Genomic DNA, 25,189 nt, shown 5'->3' on the forward strand with positions numbered 1-25,189 from the left:
CTGAGAGGTCTGTCCGCCATGTGGCGGGTAACCAAATAGTCATGTAAAATTATTAAAACTGCAGTGTGTTTTGGTCTTACGACAGGCCTAATTTGTGGCTTGTTTACCGATGTCACATCTAGGGCTGCAACTAATGACTAATTTGGTAGTCGACTAATCTGCCGATTATTTTTTCGATTAGTCGACTAATCGAAAACCAATGTAAACAACAACAACAACAAAATTATTATAATTTTTTTTAATTACCTATCTTTGTGAAAGTGGCTTCTCAGCTCTGGTCCAGCTGAAGACAGAGCAGAGGAACAGATTGGACATTGAGCATGACCTCAGAGTTGCTTGTCTACCATCACCCCAGACTTTGAGACTCTTGTCAGGACCAAACAACAACATCATAACATGATGATCCCATAGCAAATTAAAATAATGACTCATGAAACATTTGAATTTGGATCTTTAAGCCACTTTAAATGAAAATGTATTTGAAGAACAATACAGCAATCACTCATAACAAGATAAATAAATTAAATAATACAAATTAAAGTGGAAGTGTACTTTAAATAACTTTTGTTTGCTGTGTGTGAGAGGAGTCCGTGTGTGTGTGTATGTGTGTGTGTCTTACTCTGATCGCTGTGTGAGTGAGAGGAGTGTGTGTACTGTGTAATTTGTGTGTGTGTCTTACTCTGATCGCTGTGTGAGTGAGAGGTGTGTACTGTGTAATTTGTGTATGTGTGTGTGTCTTACTCTGATCGCTGTGTGTGAGTGAGAGGAGTGTGAATGTGTGTGTGTCTTACTCTGATCGCTGTGTGTGAGAGAGAGGTGTGAATGTGTGTGTGTCTTACTCTGATCGCTGTGTGTGAGTGAGAGGAGTGTGTATGTGTGTGTGTCTTACTCTGATCGCTGTGTGTGAGTGAGAGGAGTGTGTATGTGTGTGTCTTACTCTGATCGCTGTGTGTGAGTGAGAGGAGTGCGTGTGTAATGTATTGTGTGTCTAGTCTGATCATCATCTCCTGCAGGGGAACAATGTTTTCAATGTCCAAAATTTGCTATGGGATCATCATGTTATGATGTTGTCTGGAACCCTGAGAAGCCACTCTCACAAAGATAGGTAGTGCACAAAAAATTTTTTATTTTTTTTTTTTTTTTTTTTTTTATGACTAATCGACACAACAATTTCTCGTCGACGATTTTTTTATAATCGACGTCGTCGATTATGTCGACTAATCGTTGCAGCCCTAGTCACATCCACTACTCTTCTTTCCTGACTGCCCGTGGTGCCTGCTTGCACTGTAGGGAGCTAACGTTAGCTTAATAACTTTAAATGGGTTACAAATAATGTGGAACTATGGAAAGAGTAAGCCGACCGCTAAAAAGAAAACCCACCGCGGCAGCGAGAGCGGGACCACCTAACAAAAGAACGTTTCGCAGAGCTTTTCCTATCATTTCATTATAGACAGACCATGAGCTGACTAAGCTAAGCTAATTAGCGTTAGTTGCTAACCCTGGAAACGCTCAAAGCACCGTCAGTGAGTCCACAAAACCAGTTCCATTAGTGAGGAAAGGGGGGGGGGGGGGTTATATTAACGAGGCTTGACAACAGAGGTTCAAAGATAACTTCACATTTATTGGCTATTGGTTTCTTTATATCGCTTCATGCATCGGGCATCCAGGTTCAGTGTGTTGACATCCTAGTCTAGTGTGTGTGACATCATCAACTACGGCAACTCAGACGGGGGCTCTCTCTCTCTCTCTCTCTCTCTCTCTCTCTCTCTCTCTCTCTCTCTCTCTCTCTCTCTCTCTCGCTCTCTCTCTCTCTCTGTCTCTCTCTCTCTCTCTCTCGCTCTCTCTCTCTCTCGCTCTCTCTCTCTCGCTCTCTCTCTCTACGTTCAATATGATTCAAAGCCAAACGTTACAGTATAAATACTAACTGGATAGTTGATAAACATTTCATTTCATTATCTGAAATATTCAAAAAAATCATTAAGTCTGCTATAAGCCATTATCCCTTTGTGTGTGATTATTATTTTCTCACAGTCAAAGTCAAAAAGAAAAACAGAAACAACACGTTTGTCATCGGTAGTAAATCAATGAGATTGTGGACTCTGATGAGGACATGATTGAGGAGGTTTAAGTTAGGTTTATAAAACCTTCACATTTTATTATGTTCTGTTAAATCCTGCAAAGAGGGTAGAGTGAGGAGTCTGATGATGTTTAACAGTAGGTTACAATTTAAGCTTAAGATTGAATTGACATGTATTGATTAATCAATCATCAATGAATAAATTAAAATAATTTGCTTAAAATTTTACTCTGGCCTCTTATTTAAGTGTATTCTTCAACATAATACCCTATCTACTTGAAATGTACAGATTTCTTTTATATATATATATATGTGACACAAAAATGCGTATTTGTTTTGGCTGGTAAGAAATATGTTAGATTTTTCCCATCTACCTGCCACTGGCCGGTGAGTCAAAAAGTTTATTTCGTGCCCTGGATACAATGAAAAATCGGCCTGCGAGTGCAATGTGCAATGCAAGAGGCCTGCGAGTGCTATGTGCAATGCAAGAGGCCTGCGAGTGCTATGTGCAATGCAAGAGGCCTGCGAGTGCTATGTGCAATGCAAGAGGCCTGCGAGTGCTATGTGCAATGCAAGAGGCCTGCGAGTGCTATGTGCAATGCAAGAGGCCTGCGAGTGCTATGTGCAATGCAAGAGGCCTGCGAGTGCAATGCAAGAGGCCATATGCTTGATGACTACGAGTGATGGCCTGACCTGAAAACACACCTCGGGAAAAACATGCATGATACACAAATGAATGTCGACTACATTTATATGGACACAGGGTCTGGCATGAAGGACAACATAGACAGCTGAACAGGTGCACTTCATTCATTCATTCAAACCTTTATTTATTCTCGAAAAGGACAATTGAGGTCACCCTCATTTTCAATGTTGTCGAGACTTACAGACATTTCAATGAATACATTTATTTACAATATAATAATAATAAAAACTTTTATAAATTCCTACAGATTAGACATTGTATATCGTCATCAATAGGAGGACCAAAGTGCGGCCCAATTACTGCAATTCAAGAAATATTCTATAAAGGATGGCGCAGGAAAGGCGGTGCATCAAGATTTTATGATGTTATAAGAGAATACAATGCACCCAAAGTGGCGGGTTTGAGATTGAGCTGGGAGAACGATGTACATGAGGATATTACTGAGGAAATGTGGGAGAAACTGGTATCCAAATGGAGTAAATTCTCTAGGGAGGCGCAATCACAACTTATTTTTTACAAAGTACTGAACAGAAGCTATTGGACGCCTAGTAAGCTGGCCAGACTGAAATTAAGGGACAGTGACATCTGCTGGAGATGTGAGAAGGAGACAGGCACTTTACTGCACATGTTGTACGAATGTGAGAAGGTCCGGAAAATGTGGGATCAAATTGTGATATTCCTAAGTAAGGTCCTGAATGTGAAGATAAATAACGCCCCAATGGCATGTGTTTTGGGTATAGTACCGAAAGGGATTAAACTGCCTAAATACCGGGGAATGCGGTATAGAATGGCCATGATATCAGGATGTAGAATTGCATTACGACATTGGAAATCACCTGTTGATATTACTTTTAAAGAATGGATGGAACTAATGTTTCGGACAGCATCATATGAAAGGGTGACGTATAGAGTCGCAGGGAGAGAGGATATTTTCGCTGAGATATGGGACAGTTTTCTACACCTGACTGAACGATCTGAGGACAAATGATTAAGATGGGATTACAATATTATCAAGGATGAATATGAAAAAGGGGACTTGATCTGATGGTACTTGTGCTCTATAATATATTATGTAGGTATATGCATACGTATGTGCATCAGGGACATATATGCACAATGTATAGTAATGTTGTTGTTTTTTTTGTAAGTGCTTTTTTAATTTCCATGTCAGTTGTTAATGTGTTTGTATGAGTCTTTTACATGTTTTATATGTTGTTAAAAAAAAGAAAAAAAGGCGAATCTTGGATGTTGCATTATGCTATGGAAAGATATTGTAAATGTTGAAAAGATTTGTGCAAAAATATCAAAAAAAAAAAAAAAAAATATATAATAATAATAAATAATAATAACTATCTATATAGCACCTTTCACACATGGACCACAGCCCAAAGTGCCCCACAGCAAATAGCATCAGATGAACATAGGCATAACATTTGTATACAGTTGACAGAATAAAAACAATGCATAAAGTGCAGACATAAGAATAGGTATAAAAGACAATAAAAGTAGTGCAACGTAGAACGTGCAGACATAAGAATAGGCATAAAATAAGTACAATAAGTACAGTGTTGCTCGAAGGCATGTGATCCCCTCCGGAACAGCCAGTCCCCCGAAAACCCCACACATCAATCCCCACCACATCCCCATCCAAGACACCCCCCCTGATAAAGCATGTCATGATCGAAGAAAAACACAAACAGCCCACGTGCCACTCACACTGCCATGCACTGCGACGGGCCACCCCAGCTCCCCCGGGCCCGGCGACCCCGCCACCACGAGTAAACCAGCGAACCCCACGCCCCCCCCCACCCCCAAACTCCACAGAGGAATGACAGGTCACGTGCCCCAGGACCTGCAGCCACGCCAAAGGAGCCACGCTGCAAGGCAGCGACTCCAAACACTCAAGCAGGCAGACACAACAGCGTTCAAATGAGAAGACATGCAGCACCACGGACGGTCCGAGACGACACCCGGGACACCCTGAAATACAGCAGAAGCCATAGCCAGCCCCCCAAGCAAGAAATCCCCCAAACGCCAGCGAACCAAGGGAGCCCAACGATGAAAACCAACCAGAATCCATCAAAGCACACGCAAGAGACAAGCACCCAACGCCAGGAAAGGTCCGGGAAAGGCCCAGCCGAAACCATAGGCACCATAGGCTCCAACCAAACCTCCCCCAGAGCCGAACACCAGCCTCCCATACGCACCCCGACGGACCCCGGCTAGTCCCCACCACTGAACTCCCCCAACCCACCGACACCCCAGGGACCGCCCCACATGAAGAACCCACCACAACCCTCACAGCACTCAGATTCAGATTCAGAGTTTTTATTTGCCACATGGAAGCAATACAATCATACAGTTTTCATACAAAATCATAAATACAGTTCTACCATGGGCAAAAGGAGCAGGAAGAAGAATAAATATTATGGTTACCTGCCCCCTCTTCTTAAACTAAACAAGTGTCAGTATTAGTTTGATTTGTTCATTTCAAACCATACAACCTATACAATACAAGACAACCACAAAACAGCACTACAACCACCACAAAACAATAGACAACAGCAACAACAGACACCACCCATGGTCCGAAAAGTGGGATGGAAGAAGCCAAGCCTGTGAACTTCCATTCCCCACACCCCGACCATCAACCGCTACACACACAACATGCAACACAGCTCCACACTCCACACACAGCTCCACACTCCAAAGCGTCCCATAGGTCCCATACACTCAAACCCTGAATAGTAACACTTGGTTTGGATTGTAAGAGTCCAGCAGAACAGATTGGTTCTCATAACCTCTTAGACGGCACTTTCTGTCCAGTGTCCATCGTAGAGCGACTGAAACACGCTGAGCTGGCGGAGGGCTGCTGAGGCCTGTTTGTTCTGCAGGCTACAGGTGTGAACAGGTGCCCCTGACCTTTGACCCTTGACACAAGATGTTGTCAGTGTTTAATAACGGAGAGCCTGAGAGCCGGACACTGGGGGAGACAAGCAGGAGACACTCCAGCAACTGTGAAGTTCTTCTTTTTTTCCTTTTGACTGGCTTCTGTGTGAATTCCACGTGTGGTCTTTTTTATGGGGAAAAAAGAAAGAAAAACAATATTGGTTTTGAAGTAGGATTTCCTCTGATGGACTTGGACACCCAGAGCCATGCTGTTCTTCCTCCTTGAGGAGCGAGGTGTTGGATTACAGATTGTGCCTTTAAAGTGATGCTCCCCTCTGGTGAAACATTAAACTTTTTGTTTTTAGGTCACTTGACTTTATAGGAGTTTTTACTAGGCTAATAGGAACCCGTAATCATCACTTGCTTTTGTTTGTGAAATCCTATTGAAAAAACATAAATCCAACATACAAACAAGGCAAATGAGACATTAGTCCCGGGTTATTTCAGATCACTTCATGTCCAGGGTCCTACTTCAAAATAGTTGTCCCTGTTTGTATGAATGCTGGTAGTGACAACAGACGCCCAGCTAACATTGGACGTTAATTGCCTTATAACATATAAATGTGGACTTACTAAATAGTTGAAACAAAAAGTGAAATATCACTTTAAACAGCATTGGAAAACTAATTGATAAGATTAATGAATGAGCCCCCGACCAATTAGTTTCAATTAGCGATGTCACATCATTCCAATCATTCCAAATGTATTCAATGAGTACTTCACCCACGTTAGCTGAGCAGCTGAACTGAGGTCCAGACGATGTCACACCACAGCGTTCAGACCCCCACCCCCGACCCCACCCCCGACCCCACCACTGACCCCTGGCACCACAGCACCAGCCTCATGCAGCACACAGAGCCGTGAAAGATGGCCATTGTGTGTCCAATCGAAATCCTCTCACACGAGGAGACCTATAAGTACATTATCCTCCGAAAACCCTTCCTCACAGGGGATGACAGTGTGTTAAAGCACCGAGAGATCGGAGCGATAGCAGAGCTCCACCGTGAGTATGTGACCCTCCACAGGGGGGGGGGGGCTCGTTTCAGCCCAGCAGATGTCTGAATGGATTGGCCATGTGGATTTTCAGTCCCCTCAGCCCGATCATAGTAATCTATGTGTGGTGGACGATGAAAAGAGCTCTGTTACTGGCCAAAGACCTCCACTTAGTCGGGCCCCCCCATGTTACTGACCAATTAAAACAGTATTTGGGTCGATTTCGAGAGGGCCGTTCCCACGGGCATAGGTGAATGTGGTGACTTGTTTTTTTGGTGACACCCCCCCCCCCCCCCCCCCCCAAAAACACACACACACACACACACACACACACACACACACACACACACACACACACACACACACACACACACACACACACACACACACACACACACACACACACACACACACACACACACACACACACACATACACACACACACACGCACACACACACAAACGCACACACACCACACTAGACCTGTGCAAAATATACAACAATCATTTAAAATGGGGTGCTGCGTAACCTCGGAGGAACAGCTGTAAACGTGGACACACTGTGTGCGTTAGTAAGCTATTTCCCCCCATATTCAACACATATCCAACTACTATTTTTTTCACGCCCCTTAGCGGAGGACCCACAACCCGCCCCCTCTCCTCTCAGTCATCAGCAGCAGGAACAGCTGATGCCCTCGTGAGTTGGAGAGGAGCAGAGCAGGAAGTAGTGATGATGAGTGTGATGTGTTGTCCAGATGTGTAGTAAAGCCAGTTTGTCCCTCGGAGGGGAGTGTGTTCTCCTCACCGCGCTCCCTGGAACGCGGTGCCTCGTGAGACAAACATGGACCACGTGGGTCTTCTGCTAAGGGAACACGTTGTCCATTAAAGACATCAGAGATGTGCGATCTATCCGCATCCACATCGGGGTGGTGTCGAACACTGACCTCAGACCAGCGCTCCTAATCGTGCAAGCTTTGCGAATAATGGGCCCCCTGACAAATCACTGATTTATTGAGGTATTAGACACAGCTGGTTCAACTTAAAGGGGCACTTCGCCGATTTTCAACCTTAATCTTATCGTTCTGTCCTGAGGAGGATGTGTGTTAATCTGACATTAACTCACCAACGTGTCTCGAGAGCTCAGCCACATCGGCACCCTGAGAGATTCCTCCGGGTGACATCACAGATTCCTCCGGGTGACATCACAGATTCCTCCGGGTGACATCACAGACTCCTCCGGGTGACATCACAGAGAGGAGAGCAGACCTTCAGCGAACCTGCAGACACTATTTCCTCAAAGTTAATGGCAGATTATCACATGTCCTCCTCAGGACAGAACAAAGGGATTAAGGCAACTAGAATAATAAGGACAGGTCAGTTCCAGATTCTAACCCAAGACGGTGTGATGACATGGTATGTGTCCCATAGCCGAACACAAGTTGGTTGCCTTTAATATTCACGCGTCCCACTCCCATCATGGTGAGCCACCATGACGCCCCGATAGTGATTTTTTAACTGAATGTGCATCAGTCTGATGAGCGGAACTGTGGACAAGATGCATGTTTTGTTTGGGAACTTGCACAACAGTATTGAGTGCTTCCGTGTGTCACAGTATGTACACGGTTTGATTACCATAGGAACTTTTTCTCATACATACCATACCATATCGGTATCGGAGAAAATATTTCCCTAATAGTCTTGAAACTCCACATCCACATTGTTTGGAATAAATAATAATAATAATACACTTTCAGATAGACCCAGAACACTTCTGTGGTATTATCAAGGGTATATCTCTATAGTATCCTTGCCTTCACCAGGCCTCAGGCCAGGCCGCTGTGGTCTCACACACCTTGTTATATTAGACTCTGCTACCATTACACTACCGCCTAACTGAGATGTATAGTTATGGAATATACTGTACTCCTCATATAATTATTTTCAATATGGACAAATTAGGCAGTGGTGAGAGGTCTTGAAGAGGCCATCTCACTCAAAGTTATATGCTTTTTTATAAGTAATTTATTCCTTGTTGTTTCCTCTAGCCAGGGTTTAGCCGTGCTGTGGCCTGGTATGGTACACACAGTGAGCGTCTCCATTGTCTTTAGAACCTGGCCAGACCTGGCTGAGACAGCCACCTATTCACAACCTGGCCATACCTGACCAGAGCCGGCTGGGACTGTTGTATCACCATGGTTTAGCTTGTGTACCACGGTTGGTGATATGAATTTAAAAAGGTTGCCAAGCAGAGTTTACAAGAAACACAATGGAGACACCAATCCAACCATACCATGCTAGACCGTGACTAGCCTCAGCCAGGCTGAATATAGCTAATGGAGACACCAACCCAACCATACCATGCTAGACCGTGACTAGCCTCAGCCAGGCTGAATATAGCTAATGGAGACACCAACCCAACCATACCATGCTAGACCGTGACTAGCCTCAGCCAGGCTGAATATAGCTAATGGAGACACCAACCCAACCATACCATGCTAGACCGTGACTAGCCTCAGCCAGGCTGAATATAGCTAATGGAGACACCAACCCAACCATACCATGCTAGACCGTGACTAGCCTCAGCCAGGCTGAATATAGCTAATGGAGACACCAACCCAACCATACCATGCTAGACCGTGACTAGCCTCAGCCAGGCTGAATATAGCTAATGTACACACGGCATAAGTCATCGTCTCAGCCAAATCTAGTTGCAGATCAAAACTTTTAAGCAGTTTCTAAAAATCAAACAGAATGCCTAATAGTGGTCAAATCTACCGGTAGTAAACATTTTGTAATGTGTGACCACCTCACTAATAAAAAAAAAGTATGTTTCGGTTCTGCTCAATTTCACTACTGTGTTCACTGTTAATGTCTTTTTTAATTGGACCGCATCAGGGTTTGATGTGAGACTCCACAAAGGAAGTCATAAATGTTTCTAAAACGGTCTCTCATTAAAAGGTAATAACGCTGAATTCTTCATCGCCGTCTTGCGTCACCGACCAGCTATGTGTCGTGGTATATAACACACAGGACAGGCTCTACTGTATGTGTCGTGGTATATAACACACAGGACAGGCTCTACTGTATGTGTCGTGGTATATAACACACAGGACAGGCTCTACTGTATGTGTCGTGGTATATAACACACAGGACAGGCTCTATGTGTCGTGGTATATAACACACAGGACAGGCTCTATGTGTCGTGGTATATAACACACAGGACAGGCTCTATGTGTCGTGGTATATAACACACAGGACAGGCTCTATGTGTCGTGGTATATAACACACAGGACAGGCTCTATGTGTCGTGGTATATAACACACAGGACAGGCTCTACTGTATGTGTCGTGGTATATAACACACAGGACAGGCTCTACTGTATGTGTCGTGGTATATAACACACAGGACAGGCTCTACTGTATGTGTCGTGGTATATAACACACAGGACAGGCTCTATGTGTCGTGGTATATAACACACAGGACAGGCTCTATGTGTCGTGGTATATAACACACAGGACAGGCTCTACTGTATGTGTCGTGGTATATAACACACAGGACAGGCTCTATGTGTCGTGGTATATAACACACAGGACAGGCTCTATGTGTCGTGGTATATAACACACAGGACAGGCTCTACTGTATGTGTCGTGGTATATAACACACAGGACAGGCTCTATGTGTCGTGGTATATAACACACAGGACAGGCTCTATGTGTCGTGGTATATAACACACAGGACAGGCTCTACTGTATGTGTCGTGGTATATAACACACAGGACAGGCTCTATGTGTCGTGGTATATAACACACAGGACAGGCTCTATGTGTCGTGGTATATAACACACAGGACAGGCTCTATGTGTCGTGGTATATAACACACAGGACAGGCTCTATGTGTGGTGGTATATAACACACAGGACAGGCTCTACTGTATGTGTCGTGGTATATAACACACAGGACAGGCTCTATGTGTCGTGGTATATAACACACAGGACAGGCTCTATGTGTCGTGGTATATAACACACAGGACAGGCTTTCTGAGTGTGACACGGTCATGCCAACCATTACTAATGCCAAAGCTTCTTTCTTTCACCATAGGATCGAGGCCTCTGCCAAGAATCTTCGCAAACTGCATGCTACCATGTCCTCCCTCCTCACTCCCCCCCCACCCCCTCCTCCCTCATCTTTTTCTGCCGAAGACTTTGCGATCTTCTTTGAGGAAAAAGTGGAGAACATCCGCAGCTCCTTCTCCCAACCCCCACCCATTCCAAACGCTGAATCGAGAACCTCATCCTTCACTCTGTCATCTTTCTCTCCCATTACAGAAGCCGAGACCCTGACACTGGTAACGTCGAACCGTCCGACTACATGCCAGCTGGACCAGCTACCCTCCCCACTCCTCCAGACCATAGCACCGGACATCCTCCCATTCCTAACTGCAACCATCAACTCCTCACTCAACTCGGGGGTGGTCCCCACCTCCCTAAAACAAGCCAGAGTCACGCCCCTCATAAAAAAACCAACCCTGAACCCCACCGTCATAGCCAACTATCGTCCTGTCTCTCTTCTCTCCTTTCTTTCTAAAACACTTGAACGTGCTGTATCCAACCAACTTACTGCTTATCTCTTACAGAATGACCTCCTAGACCCCAATCAGTCTGGCTTCCGGACTGGCCACTCCACAGAAACGGCCCTCATTGCGGTCACAGAGGCACTTCACTTAGCAAAAGCGAAAGGCCTCTCCTCTGTCCTGATTCTCCTAGATCTATCTGCAGCCTTCGACACAGTCAACCATCAGATCCTCCTCGCGGCCCTCGCAGGAATGGGAGTGGCTGGATCTGCGCTGACATGGCTGACATCATACCTCAACGACCGCTCCTACCAAGTGTCATGGAGAGGGACTCTGTCGGCCACCCGCCCCCTCCGGACGGGTGTCCCCCAGGGCTCGGTCCTAGGACCCCTTCTCTTCTCCCTCTACACTAAATCACTGGGTAACATTATCACGTCTCATGGCTTCTCATATCATTGTTATGCCGATGATACTCAACTCTTCCTCTCCTTCCCTCCCTCAGATATCCACGTCTCTGAGCGGATCTCGGCCTGTCTGTCCGACATCTCCGCCTGGATGACGACCAACCACCTCAAACTGAACCTAAGCAAAACAGAATTGCTCCACCTGCCGGCCAAATCCTCCCCCCTGACCGACCTCTCCATCACAGTCGAGAATGCAGCTGTGACCGCGTCCCCGACCGCCAAGAACCTTGGTGTTGTCCTCGACGACCAGTTGAACTTCTCTGCTCACATCGCAGCGACAACCAGAACCTGCAGATTCCTCCTGAGCAACGTCAGAAGGATACGCCCCTTCCTGACAAAAGAAGCCACCCAACTCCTCATCCAATCAACAGTCATCTCCCGCCTCCACTACTGCAACGCACTGCTAGCTGGCCTCCCGGCCACTGCCACCAAGCCTCTTCAACTCATTCAAAACGCAGCGGCCCGCCTGATATCAAACCTACCGAAGTCGGCCCATGTCACCCCACTTCTTAGGGACCTGCACTGGCTCCCCATTGCTGCACATATCCGCTTCAAGGCCCTCGACCTAGCATACCGTGCAGCAAAGGGAACCGCTCCCGCCTACCTCCGGTCAATGGTCTCTAACTACACACCCTCAAGACCCCTACGCTCTGCATCTTCTGGTCGCCTCAGACCTACTCCTATCCAAGCTCCCGGAGGGTCATCAAAGAGAAGCCGCCTATTCTCAGTCCTTGCCCCACAATGGTGGAATGAACTACCCATCCCAGTTAGGACAGCCGAATCCCGTCCAATCTTTCGCCGTCGACTAAAGACTCACTTCTTCAACCATTATCTGAAATGATTAAAAAACAAAAAAAAAAAAAAAAAAAAATCTAACCCTGACTAACCTTACTGTCATGCACTTGTCCTAATAAACTAACCTACACTGTAACACGCAACACTTGATGAACATTGTTACTCAGCTGATAGAGTTGTACCCTTCTTGCTGTCTTGTCGTACAGAACTTGTAAGTCGCTTTGGATAAAAGCGTCAGCTAAATGACTAAATGTAAATGTAAAAATGATGGGTAAAATGCTTGGGAATTAGCTGTCTCACACCGACGGCTGTAGGAACAGACTCATTCAGTCCTAATGAGCCTGTGAGGTTTTAACGTCTGCTGACCTGCTCGACAAAATGGTCAACGCTCGCTCTCTGTCACCGGTGGTTTTCTGTGGTGCCCTGTGTTCTCACATCAATCACCTCTGTGTGTGGAAATCACTGTATTCTTTGTATGACAACTGTTTGTTTAAGTGTTTTGTTAATTTCATGTGTATATATTTGTGTGTGTGTGTGTGTGTGTTGTATGCGTGTGTGAATGTGTGTGAGTGCATTTGTGTGTATGGTGTGCATGTGTGTGTGTGTGTGTGTATGGTGTGTATGTGCTTGTGTGTGTATGGTGTGCATGTGTGTGTGTATGTGTGTATGTGCTTGTGCGTGTATGGTGTGCATGAGTGTGTTTGTGTGTGTGTGTGAAACATATACCTATCTGGGTCATAAATTTAATGTGGCAGGTGAATGGGAACAACAAGTGAGTGAAATTATCTCTGATTACTCAACCAGATTAGATTTAATTGATTCATCGCCCCTGCCACTCATCATGAAACTTGAAGCAGTCAGACAGATAGCCCTGGTCAAAGTTCAGCACCTATTCTCAAATGTACATATTCCTCGCAAATTTCTTTGTGAGATGAACAATAAAACCGTACAGATGGTGAGACAATAGACTGGACTGAACACTCACTCAACACGGGACATCATATTCCATACCATGCGGAGGGGCGGCCTGGGTGTTCCCAACTTTGAATGGACGTACATTGCCACGAGACTCAGTCATCTTCTCAACATGCTGAACAGTGACGACCAGCACGTCAGAGAGCAGGCCAGAGCCTCTCTGTTCATAGACCTGCAGAGACGCGTGTGGGTCGGATCCAAACTTCCTGGGTTACAAGAAGAAAGCAAGTGGAAAGCTGGACAGCCGCGCCCCCGGATTCGGGGTGTGGTCTGACTGGCCAGACCTGAATGACCTATGCGGCTGGTCCAACGTGGCCCTGGAGTGGGTGGGGCCGGACTCAGACGTTAATGTTTCTGAGGAGATCATCTCTGACCCTACCATCTCCGTGAAGGCCACCATTGACATCTGTGGAACGTGGCATGAACTGCCACTTACCAATGCCCGTGGCCATCTCATGTCGGCACAACAACAACGCCAACGTCAACACTGGACTGAGCTTAAACTGCAAGGGAAGCTTGCCTGTCTCCCTGCCGCTGACCACTCTGTCTCGCACGCAGTTTAAAAAAATTTAGCTATTGATGAGAGCATCATCATTTTCACTCTAAAAGCTAGGCTACAGGTTTTACCATCGATGCTCAACCTTTCCATCTGGTTCACTGGCAGCCATAGCCCACACTGCATACACCATGGTCACGAACAGACAACAGAAACCATGTCTCACATACTCAATGGCTGTCATGCATACAAAGGGCTTTACATTTGTAGGCATGATAGGATCGTGGATCTGATTGCAGACAGTGTCAGCTCCACACTCGGGTCACCTGCAACATATAAGCTGTATAAGCACACCAGTGTGAAGCCATATATGCTCAATCTGTGTAGGGACAATTCACTGTGATATTTCAGCAAACACCCCCGATGTTGTTATTGTTAATGAGAATAACAGAGAGGTTCTCATCCTAGAAGTTGGCTGTACGTTTGACTACAGTCTAGAGCAGGGGTCAGCAACCTTTTTGACATGGAGTGCCTGTTTCAAATATAGTTGTAACTAGTGTGCCTCAACAATATTACATGCATCGTAATCTTTTTTTCTGATAATCAGGTATTTTTAATGATAATCTTTACATTATTACATCATTATTGTTATTGTTATTATTAACAATATTATTATGATGGTTGTATCAACCCTAAATCTGAGTTTGGGGGGGGGGGGGGAATGCAATGCAGACAAACAGCTGCATACAGTGCGACCATTTCACTCACATTTGCCCATTCATTTTTGGACACATCACACACCATCGGTGTGTGTACTGTACGTGTGCTGTCATAGCTCCACCTACAGGGCCTAATGGAGAACACCAGGAGAACACCAGGATGTGAATGGAGGGTGAATGTGAGGTATATCGTGTAAATAAGTTTTGATTGATCGCAAGACTACACTGTAAAAAAAAAAATAATAATAAGTTACCAGAACTTAAAAATATTGAGTTCAGTTACTGTGCATTAAGGCTTTCAGTTTTCAATCCATAATAAGTTAACAGACAAATAAATACACAACCACATTATTTCAACCTAATAAAACTATGTTTATTGTCATTGTTTTAAGAACACAAGTTGACTTGGTAATACTCACATTTTGAGTAAAAAAAAATGGCTTTTAACATGTGCAATGTTCAATGAAATAGACAAATAAATAATAAAAATTGTTGATTAATCCCACTGGTCACAATGGTGACCGTAATAATGTTTTTGTTATAAGGCTCTGCAAATGTTACTGAATGATGTAGCAATGTATTTCCAGCTAAATTGAAATAATAAACAAATAAAGGGTCTCAATTAAATATATGGTAGTAAAAAGAACCTGTGGGAGGATTTCAACAAGATAAATGCGACAACAGTGCAAAATATTTCACTATAATATTTCAGAGCAAAAAAAAAAAAAATTTTTTTTTTTTTTTTTTTTTTTTTTTTTTTTTACTGCTGCCCCCTGTGCCTATGCAAATGCCCCCGCGTGCCTATGCAGGCACGCGTGCCTAGGGTTGCCGACCCCTGGTCTAGAGGAAGCCTTCACAACCAAAATGTTAAAATATCAACTGTTAGACCATACCATATCACAACTCGGCTACAACTGTAAACTTTTAGTCTTCATATTTGGAAGCCTGGGTCATGTCCATAAGTTGTGTGTTAGAGGCCTTCAGATGGCCGGTCTTCCGAAGAGAAGAGCCAAACAATTAGCAAGATATTGCTCAGTGTCAGCAATTATTGGCAGCCGGGCAATTTGGTGAAGACGCTGCTATCTGTATCCATGAGCTGTGTGTAGATTGTCAGGTTCATCATCCATGTGTGTGTGTGTAACTTTGGTTGCCATTGTCAATTTGGGCACGATTGTATCAGAATAACCCCACAATGTACAAGTGCACTGATAATATTTGTGTCCTTTAAACATTGTCTTTATGTGGACATAAATAAAGATTCTAAATGTGTGTGTGTGTGTTTTTGTGTGTGTGTGTGTGTGTGTGTGTGTGTGTGTGTGCGTGCGTGTGTGTGTGTGTGTGTGTGTGTGTGTGTGTGTGTGTGTGTGTGTATGTGTGTGTGTGTGTGTGTGTGTGTGTGTGTGTGTGTGTGTGTGTGTGTGTGTAGATGTGAATGAATGTGAGGAGCTGAATGGAGGCTGCCAGCAGACGTGCGTCGACACCCCGGGCTCCCACCACTGTGAGTGCAGCCAGGGATTCCGCCTGCACAGCGACGGGCGCACCTGCATCGGTGAGCATGAACAGAATATCTTCCATTGTGGTCTACAGTTCTAACTATATATGTATTTCATATATATATATATATACACAGTATACATATATATATAGTTCATCAACTATAAGGGGTCATGATATGATATTTCGGTTACACCGCCCAGCCCTAGCTCTTATAAACACCAAGACAGCTTCCCGCTCTGATGCAAGAAAATGCCCTTATGGCGCTTGTGAACATCTGCTGCCTGTGTAAGTCCTCGGGGGGAACCTGATTGGCTCGTTTAAGTCTTCGGGGGAACCTGATTGGTTCGTATAAGTCCTCGTGTAAGTCCTCGGGGGAACCTGATTGGCTCGTGTAAGTCCTCGTGTAAGTCCTCGGGGGAACCTGATTGGCTCGTGCCTTGATAAAAAGAGAGAATGTCTCTGGTATGTGTCTGGAATGGCCCGCGTTCAGAATGCGAAAGAGCTCCGAAAGCATGTGATACCATCCCTCCGCTATCATCCAGGTCCGGGGGGGGGGGGGGGGGGGGGGGGGCATAACTACGAGATTCAGTTCGGCCCCTGAGGCCCCCGGGCTCTTTGAAACCAAACAGGAATCCTGTCATATGGGGAATGAAAGGAAACAAGCCTGCGGACTATTTTGGGTCCTAAACGAGCAGCTCAGGGGAGAGTCAGTGTAGAACATTCCACGCAGATTTTCAGTCACGATCAAAACACACGGCGATGTATCAGAAAACGTTTCCTCTCAGTTGCTCCCGGGGACCCGTGTTCTTTAAGCATTTCGTATTTTGCGTTCCATATTTTGTGTCAACAGAACTGATGCCAAACCCTCTCACATCAGCATTTTCGCCATCTGTGGTTTTCACTGTAACTTAGGAGAACTGTAGTGAGGTTCAAACCACATAGTAAAACTCACCCCTAAGATGAAATACCTCTGCTTCACTGTCTCACGTGATGCTGGTGAGTGGAGGGTACAGTATGTGGTTTGAGGCTGGTCAGAGGACAAGTGCGGTGTGCAAAATGCCTGCCAGTGAGTGGCCTGTGTGACCCACTTTTCTCTATACACCCCCCCCCCCCCCCCCCCCCCCCCCCCCCCCCTTGTTGACTCTAGCGTTGGTAGCAGGGGTAAGGGTAGGAGGCAAATGGGTTTCTAATTGTATCTGCTGAAGTCATCACAGTTAAAATGATCTGTTTCCCCCAGTTTTATGGCCCGCCTGTGCCATCGTGTCTGCGTTTAGAGCACCCAAAAGGCACAGGGCTGACTTCCTTATTCAACACAACATTAAATCATGGGAATATAAATAGGAATGGAAAGATCATTAGACTGTAAACCAAGGGGTAACCCGTTGGAACGGCTTGGAGATCGTTTTTCCAGTGTCCAGCTGCTGCCCAGGGCTTCTCCCATCATCACAGGGCCACAGTGCCGCTGGAGGTGTGAAAACCGTTATAGAGTTCCAACAATTCAATATATCTTCCCCCGTCCCCCACTCATAAACTGGCACTTGCAGCCACTCTAGTGCCAAATCAGTGACTGGTTAAATGGTCATTTTAGTGGATATACAGTATCAAAGCCAGAGCCGTCCTGTCCTACAAACACATCAAGCACTGTGCCTGGGGCCCCCACCTCCCGGGGGCCCCCACCTCCCGTTAGGAGCTCCCACCATTGGGAAGGGAGAGGGGGCGATTAAGAAGAAAGTACCTTTCTAAATGGATAAGCGGATAATCAAGAAATCTTTTAATTGTCTTAATTTGTGGGGTTTGAGTGGCAAATCCTCTCTTAGCGCCTCCAAAAGGAGAGGGATGTCTCTGATCCAAACCAATGATCTCTTACATGTTTGTACAACTTGCGTTTGTCTGTCTGTCTGTCTCTTGTGTTGTGAAGCCGTGAACTCCTGCTCTGTGAAAAACGGCGGATGTGAGCACAGGTGTTTGGACCTGGGAAACAACCACTACAAGTGTGAATGTAGGAGGAACTACGAGCTGAAGAGAGATGGGAAGCACTGTGAGGGTAAGTTCCCTCCTGGCGCGTGTCCTCGCTGGCACGCAGACATCCACTGGCACGCAGACATCCACTGGCACGCAGACATCCACTGGCACGCAGACATCCACTGGCACGCCAAGGTTTTCACTGTTTAAAGGAACACGCCAACATTATGGGAAATGCGATTACCGTCTTCTCCACAGTCTCTCTGTGCGTTCAGTGGAAAGCTATCCGGCTGCAAGCTAGCCTAGCTTAACACAACTGAATAGACATGGAATACGGATCAGCTCAGAGGAAATTGGTATCTTATCTTCTTGTCTGGAGAAGTCGGTAAGCGCATTTCCCATAATGTTGTAACTTTTCTTTAAGGCCTCGATCCATGAAAAAGTTTGATCTGTAGATAGAAAAGGCACTATTTCCATTATTCCATAAATTGCGATATAGATCCGCTTAACTCCAATGTTTACAAACATTATCAATTTAAACAAACCTTTTACAGCCACAGAATACAGCAAATACTATCTCAGTCAATCAACTACTGTCTGAAAACACATTTCTTAATTCTTGGTGGTGGAGTTACCCATTTGTTTATGTTTGGATCACTGATTGAGCCTTTAAACACCAGATTAAATTAATTTCCCCAACAGGTTTTCATTGCATACAAGGAAAACAGTCTAGCTCTGCTTTGTGTGTGCTTAGTCTGCTTTGTTTTGAATGGCATTAAAACCTCCCTAGGAACAAAAACAAAGACAGAACACACACACACACACACACACACACACACACACACACACACACACACACACACACACACACACACACACACACACACACACACACACACACACACACACACACACACAGACGCTACAGAATGCATAATGCATAATGTCAAAAAAGGTGTTCAGAGATTTCTTAGAGAATATCTAATGCATACTATCTTAATGTACCACTGGGAAGTGAGAGGTATCATGTGCAGTAGCACTTTCCTATCAGGAGAGTGCACTGTGTAGTAGCTTGGAATGGAAGTGTACACTATGAGATGTACAATTATTTATACTTTTCTGTTTGTCCTACGCTGTACCTACAGTATAGCTGTGAGTTCATGACTGTGCATATGTTTGGTATATTGTGTTGTCTGCTATTTTATTATAATTTTCTTTTTTTGTTTACAACACTGAGTTACATTGAAGCAAATGCCCGTCATCTCAGTTGACATGGCAGTAAAGTATGGAATAATTAGTACATGTACCCAAGTCCTGGAGACTGTTTTAAATTGTTGTCCTTGCCAGGATACATGAGTCAGATTTACTGTCTCTCTGAAGTTACCGTCAGAAACATAGAGGTCATAAAGTCACCTACTGGGCCGACCTGGCCTGCTGCTTTACCACTGCTTTACCGCCTGTCTGTCTCATCTGTGTGTGTGCGTGTTCGTGTGTGTGTGTGTGTGTGTGTGTGCGTGTTCGTGTGCGTGTGTGTGTGTGTGTGTGTGTGTGCGTGTGTGTGTGTGTGTCTCATCTGTGTGTGTGTGTGTACGTTTACGTGTGTGTGTGCGTGTTCGTGTGTGTGTGTGTGTGTGCGTGTTCGTGTGCGTGTGTGTGTGTGTGTGTGTGTGTGTGTGTGTGTGTGTGTGTGTGTGTGTGTGTGTGTGTGTGTGTGTGTGTCAGTGAGGGACCACTGTAGGGAGAGGAATGGAGGCTGCTCCCAGTTGTGTCGTTCTGAGGACGCTGTGGCTGTGTGCAGTTGTAGACCTGGCTTCACATTGTCTAGAGACGGCAAGACCTGTGATGGTAAGTACTAACATAATACAGTACAAGAGCTGTCATGGTAAGTACTAACATAATACAGTACAAGAGCTGTCATGGTAAGTACTAACATAATACAGTACAAGAGCTGTCATGGTAAGTACTAACATAATACAGTACAAGAGCTGTGATGGTAAGTACTAACATAATACAGTACAAGAGCTGTCATGGTAAGTACTAACATAATACAGTACAAGAGCTGTGATGGTAAGTACTAACATAATACAGTACAAGAGCTGTGATGGTAAGTACTAACATAATACAGTACAAGAGCTGTGATGGTAAGTACTAACATAATACAGTACAAGAGCTGTGATGGTAAGTACTAACATAATACAGTACAAGAGCTGTGATGGTAAGTACTAACATAATACAGTACAAGAGCTGTCATGGTAAGTACTAACATAATACAGTACAATACCTGTCATGGTAAGTAAGTACTAAGATAATACAGTACAATACCTGTCATGGTAAGTAAGTACTAAGATAATACAAGCACTAACCATTGACATTGAGTTTAAAATAATGTATTTAACCTGCTGGTTCTACTTATCTACCTACCTAAACTAAACCTACCCGTTACCCTTAACCTTCACTCTTTTTCCTGAACCCGACCCTAAACAGGAAAATGTCAGTCCTCCTGACATACGTTTGTCCAAAAATGCGAAAATACGACCTATACCATATTTTTATACAAATGATAACACATTGATGTAAATACACACATCCACATTTACACATTATACATCCCTGTTTCCTGCACTGTTATTTGGAAAACCTTGTACCCTACAGCTATAGCACTGTACACACACAGAAAAAGCTCATTCTCTCTCTCTCTCTCTCTCTCTCTCTCTCTCTCTCTCGCTCTCTCTCTCTCTCTCTCTCTCTCTCTCTCTCTCTCTCTCTCTCTTAGATGCACATGTGCACGTGTGCGCACACACACACACACACACACACACACACACACACACACACACACACACACACACACACACACACACACACACACACAAGCCTCAATGCTCAGATTTCAAACCGTAGCTCGAAAAATGCCGTCCAAGAAATGTAGAATAGTTTAAGAGAGGTAGACATTTATGATCTCACCATAAATCATAATGGTACCAAATTCTCCTAAGTAAGCACATCTACCCCAGTAAAGTCTCAATATTTGATAGCTGGCTGTTTGAAAGGAAACAGCCCCTACTCAATATCCACCACTCTCACATTCTCTCTGCACCTCCTTCATAAAGCAGGGAAAACGTTTGCTTTATTTTCTATTACCTCAATAAATAGCATTGATTTGTACATCAGAGCCAGTAGGCATAACGCAGAGCAGGAATGCTGATCTAGGATTAGTGGTCAGGTCACATGAACGCACGACTTTCCCGGTTAAACTGGTCTCAAATCAGCACTCTTTATTCGTATGGACCCAGACCTATGATTTATTCTGTAAAACCAGTGATGAATTCTGTCATTGGCGTTGGCTTTATTGGCTTTATTTCATAGATGTCTCAGTGTGTTGCTAGGGAACAGCTAGGAAACAGCCTGGACTGCAGTTTATTTCCTGTTGCAGTGCTAGAGTTATCAGAGGATGTTATTCATTACAATGTTACTTCTTACAAGGCCATTTGTATTTCTATGATAGAACTGACCCATCCGTATTATTCTAGTTACAGTGGTTCTATGATAGAACTGACCCATCCATATTATTCTAGTTACAGTGGTTCTATGATAGAACTGACCCATCCATATTATTCTAGTTACAGTGGTTCTATGATAGAACTGACCCATCCATATTATTTTAGAAATGATAAGAAATCAATAGGAAATCAAGAAATAATCAATAATGTTTAAGTTTGTTTTATGTTGTTAAGTTGAAGCTGTCTATAATTGACTGATTTACTATGTGTGTGTGTGTGTGTGTGCGCGTGCGCGTGTGTTTGAGTGTATGCGTGTGCATGTGTGTGTGTTTGTGTGTGTGCATTCGTATGTTTGCACACAGTTTTGTTGTGTGTGTTTTAAATAACCCATGCCAAGTGACAGAGGAGACCTGAAGCTCAGCTGTGTGTGTGTGTGTGTGTGTGTGTGTGTGTGTGTGTGTGTGTGTGTGTGTGCGTGTTAGTATGTGTGTGTACTGACCCTGTGACCCTTTGAGCGGTGTCTAGACCTGTAGGTTAAGCAGATTAGTCATGCAAGTCAAGCAGGACAAGAAAACGGATTTCCAACATTTTCAACACTTTAACATTCAGGACATTAATGTTGATGGATTGTGTACATGTGTGTGTGTGTATATTGCATACTTACACTTACGCTACTGTGTGTGTGTGTGTGTGGTGTGTGTGTGTGTGTGTGTGTGTGTGTGTGTGTGTGTGTGTGTGTGTGTGTCCTGTAGACGTCGATGAGTGCAGCTCAGGCCGGGCCAGGTGCTCCCATCGCTGTGTGAACACGCCAGGCTCCTTCAGCTGTGTGTGTAACCCAGGCTTTGAGCTGGGCGCTGATGGCAAACAGTGCTACCGTGAGTACAAGACCAGCCCTCCTCCTCACATGGTGTCAGCTGTTCACGAGAGATTCACACTCACAACCTATCCATGCGTCCACTAATGTTTCTCTCGCGAGGACAAAACGTAGAATTTTCTTTAGATTTTCTTTTTGATTTCTTTTGATCTTTATTTTTCTCGAACACAACAAACATACAGTACGCTTCACAGAAAAGACACAATGTAAATGGTCTTCATCGATAGAAAAGCAAACAAGGATGAGTTGGAGAAGGGGCAAAAGGAAGCACAGCTTATCTAGTCCATTATTTTTAGTTTTGAATAAATCAAAACATTCCCTGTGTGAGGTTCGCCTTTTCCCTTGACCTTTAATTCCCTGTCTCCTCACCTCACTAGCCCCCACCCTCGCGTTCGTTACTCTCGTTTGCTCTTCAGCAGCCACACCCTTGGACTACCTGTCATGATGTGTTTGATTGGTCTGGTGCCGAACACACACTTCTAGTTAAATTATCAATTACCTTCACGCACCTGTTGTGTATTCTAATTAGCACCCCTTTGGGCTTTAAGTACCTCGCTCTTCCCCTCTGGCCTTGTCGGGTCGTTCCGTATCATATCTCTATCACCTAACTCCTTCGGGAGGTTCTCTGTCTGTAGGCTCCTACGGGAGTTCTGTTTCTGTCTGTATGCTGTTTTATCTCCGGCGTGAGACGAGGTGCAAGCTTTGGCCACCTGTCGCCGTTGCCTGGAGGGAGAGATTGTACTGCGCTCCCTAATTCTCTACGGGAGGTATTCCAGTGTTCCACCCCAGACCTCCGCGCCAGATGCGCTCAAGCCTTCGCCACCTGTTCGCCGTTTGCCTGGAAGGAGACACCGTACTGCGCTCTCTAAACCTCTACGGGAGGTATTCCGGTGTTCCACTCCAGACCTCCGCGCAGCAGATGCGCTCTCCGTACCGGCGCGTACTCCAAGCTGACGCGCATCCAGACCTCCGCGCAGCAGACGCGCTCTTCACTCCAGACGCGCATCCAGACGCGCATCCAGACCTCCGCGCAGCAGACGCGCTCTTCACTCCAGACGCGCATCCAGACGCGCATCCAGACCTCCGCGCAGCAGACCCGCTCTTCACTCCAGACGCGCATCCAGACGCGCATCCAGACCTCCGAGCCAGATGCGCTCTCCGTACCGGCGCGTACTCCAAGCTGACGCGCAGCATCCAGACCTCCGCGCAGCAGACGCGCTCTTCACTCCAGACGCGCATCCAGACGCGCATCCAGACCTCCGTGCAGCAGACGCGCTCTTCACTCCAGACGCGCATCCAGACGCGCATCCAGACCTCCGCGCAGCAGACGCGCTCTTCACTCCAGACGCGCATCCAGACGCGCATCCAGACCTCCGAGCCAGATGCGCTCTCCGTACCGGCGCGTACTCCAAGCAGTCGCGCACCACTCAGACCCCCGCTTGGACAACCCGTTCCCCGTAACGACGCGCTCGCCCTGTTTTGATCCTGCTCTCTTTACGCACAGCGCCAGGGTGAGTTTTGCAAGACTGTCTTTTGACCCTATCGTTTTTCATGTGTTGTTTAAACACTGAAGAGATCCTGCTTTTGTTCAGACTGTCACTCACCCTGTGCCTGCTTTTTTGGATTGTTCATTTGGGATAATATTTGCTTGAACTTTGCTCACTGTGTGTATTTGCACCGAAGATATTATCACCTTGGATTATTATTGGAACTTCGCTCACTGTGTCTATTTGCACCGAAGATTCTATCACGTGGATTGTTGTTGGACTTTACTCACAGTGTGTATTACACCGAAGATTCAGTCACTGGAGTATCTGTTTTGGGACAAGTCACTTCTCCTGTCACCTGCCCTGTTCCCAACTGTACTCTGAGCTAACTCGCTCTCTCTCTCCCTCTCTGTCCCGTTTACCACCTCGGAGAGCTGCCGAGAGGATTCTGCAGAGCGGCTCTGACGTCACTGTCTGATTCCTCAGACGAACCTTCCCGGGAGAAGCTGCAGAGCAGCAACATTCTTCTAATGCTTGTTTCCCAGTCTTTGTCTGTTTTCCACTTTCTAGTCCTCCTAGTCCTCCCTGTCCAGTCCTTCTAGCCCTCCTAGTCCTCTCTGTCCCCAGCCCGCCTCCGCGGGCCTCTGTCCCTGTTTCCCCTCTCTAGTCCTCCCTGTCCAGTCCGTCCAGTCCGTCTAGACCTCCTAGTCCTCCCTGTCCAGTCCTTCCAGTCCTCCTAGTCATCCTAGTCCTCCCTGTCTAGTCCTTCCAGTCCTCCCTCTCCCCAGCCCGCCTCCGCGAGCCTCTGTCCCTGTTTTCCCTCTCTAATCCTCCTAGCCCTCCCTGTCCAGTCCTCCTAGTCCTCCTAGTCATCCCGTCCAGTCCTCCTAGTCCTCCCTGTTCCTGCCCTTGTCCCTTGCCCTGGTCCTGTTCCCTTAGCCTTCCCCTTAGCCAGCTCGCCTCCTAAAGGCACTGTGCCTTTTTCCCATTTCTTGTTTTCCAGTAATTTGTGTTCTCCCTTAAAGGGACAGTGCCGTTTTCTGTGTGTTTCAATAAATGCCCAGTTCTTGGCTTACTCTCATACCTGTCTTGTGTTGTGCGATTGGGGTCGGTTACAAACCATAACA

The 25,189-nt window shown here is 45.6% G+C and overlaps 1 protein-coding gene across 1 annotated transcript in view; it reads left to right on the forward strand.

Annotated features, from left to right (window-relative positions):
* The window catches only part of egfem1 (EGF-like and EMI domain containing 1), a gene marked incomplete at its 5' end in the record, with an annotated part of 232,652 nt that overhangs the window by 88,643 nt on the left and 118,820 nt on the right, over positions 1-25,189 (forward strand). The window contains 4 exons of the mRNA XM_084308959.1: positions 16,169-16,291; positions 18,158-18,283; positions 19,924-20,046; positions 22,454-22,576. Of these exons, the coding sequence (XP_084165085.1) occupies positions 16,169-16,291; positions 18,158-18,283; positions 19,924-20,046; positions 22,454-22,576 (495 nt within the window). The remainder of the gene's footprint in view (positions 1-16,168; positions 16,292-18,157; positions 18,284-19,923; positions 20,047-22,453; positions 22,577-25,189) is intronic.

The sequence above is a fragment of the Notolepis coatsorum genome (assembly GCF_963971535.1).
Source record: "Notolepis coatsorum genome assembly, chromosome: 1".
Lineage (NCBI taxonomy): Eukaryota > Metazoa > Chordata > Actinopteri > Aulopiformes > Paralepididae > Notolepis > Notolepis coatsorum.